General features: G+C 38.7%; 1 protein-coding gene across 1 annotated transcript in view; it reads right to left on the reverse strand.

Annotated features, from left to right (window-relative positions):
* NPEPPS (aminopeptidase puromycin sensitive) overlaps positions 1-7,296 on the reverse strand; it is an 84,672-nt gene that overhangs the window by 53,410 nt on the left and 23,966 nt on the right. Inside the window, exon 2 of the mRNA XM_015570786.1 lies at positions 5,923-6,058. Within this exon, the coding sequence (XP_015426272.1) occupies positions 5,923-6,058 (136 nt within the window). The remainder of the gene's footprint in view (positions 1-5,922; positions 6,059-7,296) is intronic.

Consider the following 7,296-nt stretch of genomic DNA (forward strand, 5'->3'; position numbering starts at 1 on the left):
TCACCTCCAGCTCTGAGATCCTGGCTCCCTGAAAGCAGTTTTCTGGGGTTTTGTTTAGCTTCTATATTTGTTACATTGTTTCAAACTGCAAGCTCAGAGGCCGGCAAGGCAGGTGGGGAATGTTGGAGTCCTCCGTCACTGAAGCAAGCAAGCCTCATGTTGATTCAAGCTGCCTGGCTGCCGGCCGTCATCTTGGTTGGCAGTTAATTTCCATATCGCCCTGATTAGCCAATGGGAAGGGTAACGGACATACGGCTAATTACCATGTTTCTCTTTTATTAGATAGGATTGTTGTACAAATACAAAACCAACTCAGACAAAATGGGATATTTTGGTGAGTACATACACGTTTTTCATAAAAGAAATTATCTAGTAGTCATCTAAACTCAGATGCACGACAAAATAATCCCATCCCACATTTCACAAATCAAGTCACATACACGAAAAAACAGAAAAATGTTGACTTAAAAAATGATCCTTTTAAAGTGCCTATATATATATAAATATAAACAATTACTTTTCTTTTTTAAATGTATTTTATTGATTTTTTACAGAGAGGAAGGGAGAGGGATAGAGAGTTAGAAACATTGATGAGAGAGAAACATCGATCAGCTGTCTCCTGCACACCCCCTACTGGGGATGTGCCCACAACCCAGGTACATGCCCTTGACCGGAATCGAACCTGGGGCCCTTCAGTTCACAGGCTGATGCTCTATCCACTGAGCCAAACCGGTTAGGCAAGACTTATATTTTTGATATTTATTTTATATATTTAAATGCCATTTAACAAAGAAAAATCAACCAAAAAAATGAGTTCGCATGTCACCTCTGAAACACGTGTCACAGGTTCGCCATCACTGATCTAGAGTGTGGAAGTATAATGAATCAAGATATAGTAGAACTATAAATTAATTAGCCAATCAAACTTTTATATCATAAAGTTTTAAACTGTCATTTTAGAATGCCATGAAACAATGACACTGACAATGTTCAAAATACTCTTGTATTTCTCCCTCTATCTTTCAAACATATCATCTTGGATGTTCAAAAACTCAAATCTTCATCTTCCAAAATTGAATTTTCTTTTCAGAAAGATCCAAAAGTTACAAAGAGTCCAAGTCTACGGAATAAGTGAATGATGAGCTGTTAACCATTTCTAAACAAACACTAAGTGTATTTATTAACTACTTAAACTGATGATTTTCTTACGTGCCACAAACTGGTTCTGAAAGTAATTTCAAGTGACAATTTCAGACCTTTGCACCAAATTCATCACTAAAGCAAGTTCCACATTCTTAAAGTAATCATGCTGGGAAAACAACTCAATTGAAGTTCAATTGAATAGACATTTGTGATTTTTAAAAATATATATATTTTTATTTATTCCAGAGAGGAAGGGAGAGGGAGAGATAGAAACATTAATGATGAGAGAGAATCATTGATTGGCTGCCTCCTGCATGCCCCCTACCGGGGATCAAGCCCCGCAACCTGGGCATGTATGTGCCTTTGACCAGAATCGAACTCAGGACCTTCAGTCTGCAGCCGACGCTCTATCCACTGAGCCAAACTGGCTAAGGCTGCGATTATTTTTTACAAATGAGACATTCTGGCCTGGCCGGTGTGGCTCAGTGGTTGAGTGTCAACCTATGCACCAGGACGTCATGGTTCAATTCCCAGTCAGGGCACATGCTCAGGGTTGTGGGCTCAATCCCAGTGTGTGGTGTGCAGGAGGAAGCCAATCAATGATTCTCTCTCATCATTAATGTTTCTATCTCTAGCTCTCCTTTCCTCTCTGAAATCAATAAAAATATATATTTTTTAAATCAGACATTCTGTCTTAAGGGAACAATGAATAGTTTTTTTCTTTTAAAGAGAATGATAGATTACTAGGATAGTAAATGTGAATATAGTAAAAGAATCTAAAAGAGTTCTAAATTACTGATAAATAAAAAAATTAACTATAAAATTTCTCTCTTTAGGAATTCACTTTTTTTTAAAGCAGATATATCAACATTAATAAAGTTTACAAGGAATATTTAATAGATTATCAAAACCCATTCCTTCTATGTTACAATTTCATTAATAGAACTGGTAAGTCTGTTTTCACTAAGTTAACTGTTACGGTGTCTTTTATGTAACTCAAATTCCATGGTAAATCTACTTTCAACTTTTCCTATTTGGAATAAAACTCAAAACTAAGTAAGAAAGGCTGCTTACACTTTTACTTGGTTTTAAATCTCCAAGACCATCAAACTATAACAAGAGACTGACAGTGACCACTGCCAAAAGTGGCATACTAAACAAAATACAAAGTATTAGGAAGGGTTATTACCTGAAATTCAAACAAAACACAAGTTAAAAATGTTTTTTAATCATTAATAAATTTAATTAGTGTCACATTGTACAATATTAATAACAAAGTATTTATTATTAATGTAGTAGAATTTTAGGCCAAGAAAGAGCAAGAGAAGAAAGAACTTTTTAAAAATTAATTTTACTTATCAAATTTACACCATATTGAAGAACTGATTGCCAGGTTGTATAATTTTATACCTATTTGCACATATTATTTACAATGCTTCCTCAAATTACATATAATATTTTGATACCTAATATTTATCTGCTTAGGATGATAACCCTTTTAAAACATACAATGAACTCATTTATAAGTTAAACAACTGAAAAATTGAGACTTCCACAAAAACTTTAATTGTTTAATATTTAGGAGAGTATAATAATTGTTATAAAAACTGAAGATCTTGAAATACTTTAATACAAATTTAATGAGCCTAATTAAATAAAATAAAATCAAAGACAGATTATAGAAAAAGAGTAAAGATCTTTGCCTCTGCGTGATCATTTCTTATGATCCTTCAAAATGTTAATATCTTCTAGTGTTTCTCCAAATAAATGCCATTCTACAGGATCTTTATGCACTGATTCTGAGGTTGTTAGGTCTTACAAAGATTATGGTAACTGCCCTAACCAGTTTGGCTCAGTGGATACACTATTCTAAAATGGTGCCAATTTCAGAAAAGATATTTTACTTAGAGAGAGAGGATGGGGGGCGGGGGGGAGAGAGAGAGAGAGAGAGAGCCATCAATGGGAGACAGAACATCAATGGGCAGCCTCCTGCATGCCCCCTACCAGGGATCAAGTCCACAATCCAGGCATGTGCCTGACCGAAAATCGAACTGGCAACCTTTTGGTGCATGGGAAGATGCTCAACCAACTAAGCCATGCTGGCCAAGGCTATTTTAACCTCTTCAAATGGCTAAGCATGGAATTCTAGGTTGAAAATTAAGATTCTCCTAACTTTGAAGGAATGGCTTCATTAGAGTCCAATTTCCATTCTTTTTTTTTTAATATGTTTTTTATTGATCTGGGGGGTGGTGAGGGGAAGGGAATAAGGGAAAGGGGGGCAGGGAGGAAGAGGGAAGGGGAGGGGGAGAAGGAAAGGGAGAGGGAGAGGGAGAGAGAGAGAGAGAGAGAAACACTAATGAGAAGAGAACCATCGATTGGCTGCCTCCTGCCCCCTGGGATCAAGTCCACAATCTGGGCATGTGCCCTGACCAGGATTCCAATGGCAACCTCAACCAACTGAGCCACACTGGCCAGGGCTAGTTTACATTCGTGATGGTAAATCAACTTGCTATTCTGATCCCTGAACTTTGGGGGAAATTTCAATTTTTAAGTTATATTCTTAAGTATCTGTTAATACATGATCATAGCAAAACATTTATATTTATAATAATTTCATTAAAAAATCCTAGTTAGCTCTAGCCAGTTTGGCTCAGTGGATAGAGCGTCGGCCTGCGGACGGAAGGGTCCCGGGTTCGATTCCGGTCAAGGGCACATGCCCGGGTTGTGGGCTCGATCCCCAGTAGGGGGCTTCCTGGAGGCAGCCAATCAATGAGTCTCTCTCATCATTGATGTTTCTCTCTCTCCCTCTCCCTTCCTCTCTGAAATCAATAAAAATATTTAAAAAAAAAAAATCCTAGTTAGAAAAAGGCAAAATGAAAGGTCATTAAGAACCCTGAATAAAAGATAACTTGTCCAATTAAATTTTTTTCTAAAAATACTTTTCTATTAAGGCAATGTATTCTCAGTTTAAAAATTATGAAAGCCAGAGAAAGGTATTAATCAGAATAAAAATCATCAATTATGTCAACAACCAGACATATAATTTTATTTGTACCATTTCAGAGATATGATTCATCACCCTGTATATGTAATTTTGCATTCTGCTTTTTAATTTCACATTATAATAAGCACTTTACAGTGTTAAGAATTCACAAACCTCACTTTTAATTGCTATATATATTCCACCAGACAGACAGGTCCTAATATGTCATAGCTTGATTATTTCCTTAATGTTGGACAAACACATTAATTCCAATTTTTTACTGCCTTAAGTAATGTCTCCATAGATATCCTCGGCATAAAGCCTTTGCCATATTCTTTAGGATATATTTCTATTACCAGAATTGCTAGGTCAGAAGATATAAACATGTTTAGTCTTTTGAAACATACTTCCAGACTGCTTCTAAATAAATTACATGGATTTACACTTCCACCAATAATATCAAGTCAGTCACATTATCAAGAATTTCTTTTTTTTTTGCTGAAACCGGTTTGGCTCAGTGGATAGAGCGTCGGCCTGCGGACTGAAAGGTCCCGGGTTCGATTCCAGTCAAGGGCATGTACCTGGGTTGCGGGCACATCCCCAGTAGGAGATGTGCGGGAGGCAGCTGATCGATGTTTCTCTCTCATCGATGTTTCTAACTCTCTATCTCTCTCCCTTCCTCTCTGTAAAAAAACCAACAAAATATATTTTAAAAAAAATAAAAAAGAAGCCACTAATGCAATTAAAAAAAGAAAAAAAAAGAATATTTTTTACGCCCTGGCCGGTTTGGCTCAGTGGATAGAGCATCAGCCTGCGGACTCAAGGGTCCCAGGTTCGATCCCAGTCAGGGGCATGTACCTTGGTTGCGGGCCCATCCCCAGTGGGGGGTATGTAGGAGGTAGCTGATTGATGTTTCTAACTCTCTAGCTCTCTCCCTTCCTCTCTGTAAAAAATCAATAAAATATATTTTTTTAAAAAAGAAAAGAATATTTTTTACATTTCAGCTTACAGAACAGACAAAAACTGATATATCAGTAACTGTTGTTTTGACATTTTTCATGACTAGGAAGCTGAATACTAGTATCTCTTCACATTTTTTCTGTTTTTTTTTTTAATATATGTATATATTTTTATTGAGTTCAGAGAGGAGGAGAGAGGGAGAGATAGAAACATCAATGATGAGAGAGAATCACTGACTGGGGAGCAGGGAGCAAGCCTGCAACCCAGGTAGGTGCCCTTGACTGGGAATGGAACCCGTGACCCTTTGGTTCTCGGGCCAACACTCTAACCACTTAACCTCACTGGCCAGAGCTAATCAAAGTCCTAGTGCTTTACCAACAGATTTGTATATAATTTTTCCCACTATTTTAAGTTTGGAAAGTCTTCTATTTTCTTTTTGGTTTTATATCTAATAATATTAACAAATCTTTCCTTCCATGCCCTCACTAACATTATATCTATCTAGTCTCCAGTTGTACATCAAAATTATCTATGGCATATTCATCTCAGAGATTTGGATTCAATTAGTTAAAGATGGAGCTAAGTAAATGTATTTTTAAAAAGCTGAAACTGAAAAGGTGAAAAACAATGCTTTATGTTCTAGGGTAAAATGAGCATTAATTTTGGGGTTTTTTTTCTCTCTCTCTTATTTTCCCCCTGGTGGTCCAAAAGTTGCAATATACCTGACTTTAATCTGCTTAAGACATGAGTTGGGGAAATGGCATACAATAAATTTCTCTGGAAGAAGCACGATGTCACTATTCTTCATCGGACTTTACAAAAGCCACATCTCTTACCTGGTTGGAGAGTACTAGGAAAAGACAAGGTGACTTTTTCATCTTCATTCTGATAGTTAAATCCTGTAGCATGTATTTCTGGAATGGAAAAAAAAGTTACAATAAATCTGACTGAACTAATAAGGTTAAATGCAGACTGCAGCAATTAACATTTTCAAGAGCAAAATCTCTACTAAAACGAAATACTGCACGTGGTATTTTGTGGAAGAGCCACACACAAGGGGCCAAAGAGCCAAATTTGACTCGCGATCCGCAGTTCGCCGACCACTGGTAGCCAATGTGGCTCACTAGACTGAACGCTGTCCCATGCACCAAGAGGTCACTGGTTCAATTTCAGTCACGTTACTTGCCTGGAATGCAAGCTCAATCCCCAGTAGAGGGCGTGCAGGAGGCAGCCAATCAATGATTATATTATCTCTCAACATTGATGTTTCTATCTCTCCCTCTCCCTTCCTCTCTGAAATCAATAAAAATATACAACGCACGCCATGTAGGCAGAGACACAACGACCGGTCAGACAGCGACCTTTGGTGGGAAGCCGGTGGCAGAGAAGGGCGAGGAGGCAGCACGAGCGTGTTCATTCTCACTCTCCCACAAGCTCTCACGGTGACCCAGGCCTAGGCCCTAATTCACAAAATGCGAGCTCAGCGATGCTACTGATTTACTGAATCTAAAGCGCCCCCGCCCCCCGTGAACTGAAAGTGGGGGGGTATATTCGCATCCATGTCCACACAGGGAGACACGTGTGTGTGTAACATGCGTGCCTCTGAAGGCGCGTTTCAGCCCGTCTGCCACAGAAACACTGAAACGTCTACTGTCTCCTCTCGGGCACCTCGATCTGAGGCAAGACCTTCAGTTTCATTAAAGAGACATGCCCGGCCCTGGTGGTGGCTCAGCTCACAGCATCGTCGGTGCACCAGAAGGTGCAGGTTCGGTTCCGGTCGGGCACACACCTGGGTTGCGGTTGGATCCCCGGTGCATGCGGGAGGCAACGGGTCAATGTTTTTCTATCATAGATATTTCTATCTCTCCCTCTCCCTTCCTCTCTCTTTCTTAAAAAAAAAAAAAATCAATAAAAAACCCCCCCCCTCCCTTTTTTTTTTTTTTTTGAAGAGAGAGAGGTAGCTGCCCTGGTTGGTGTGGCTAAATGGTTAGAGTGTTGGCCCATGCACCAAAAAGGATCACGGGTTTGATTCCTGGTCAAGGGCATGTACCTGGATTGCAGGTTTGATGTCTCACACTGATGTTTCTCTCTCTCTCCCATCCTACTTCCCTCCCTCTCTTCCTCTCTTTCCAAAAATCAATGGAAAAAATATTCTTGGGTGAGGATTAACAAAACAACAACACAGCCAGATCTTTTTTTTTTTTAGCAAC

The sequence above is a fragment of the Myotis davidii genome, unplaced genomic scaffold (assembly GCF_000327345.1).
Source record: "Myotis davidii unplaced genomic scaffold, ASM32734v1 scaffold327, whole genome shotgun sequence".
NCBI lineage: Eukaryota > Metazoa > Chordata > Mammalia > Chiroptera > Vespertilionidae > Myotis > Myotis davidii.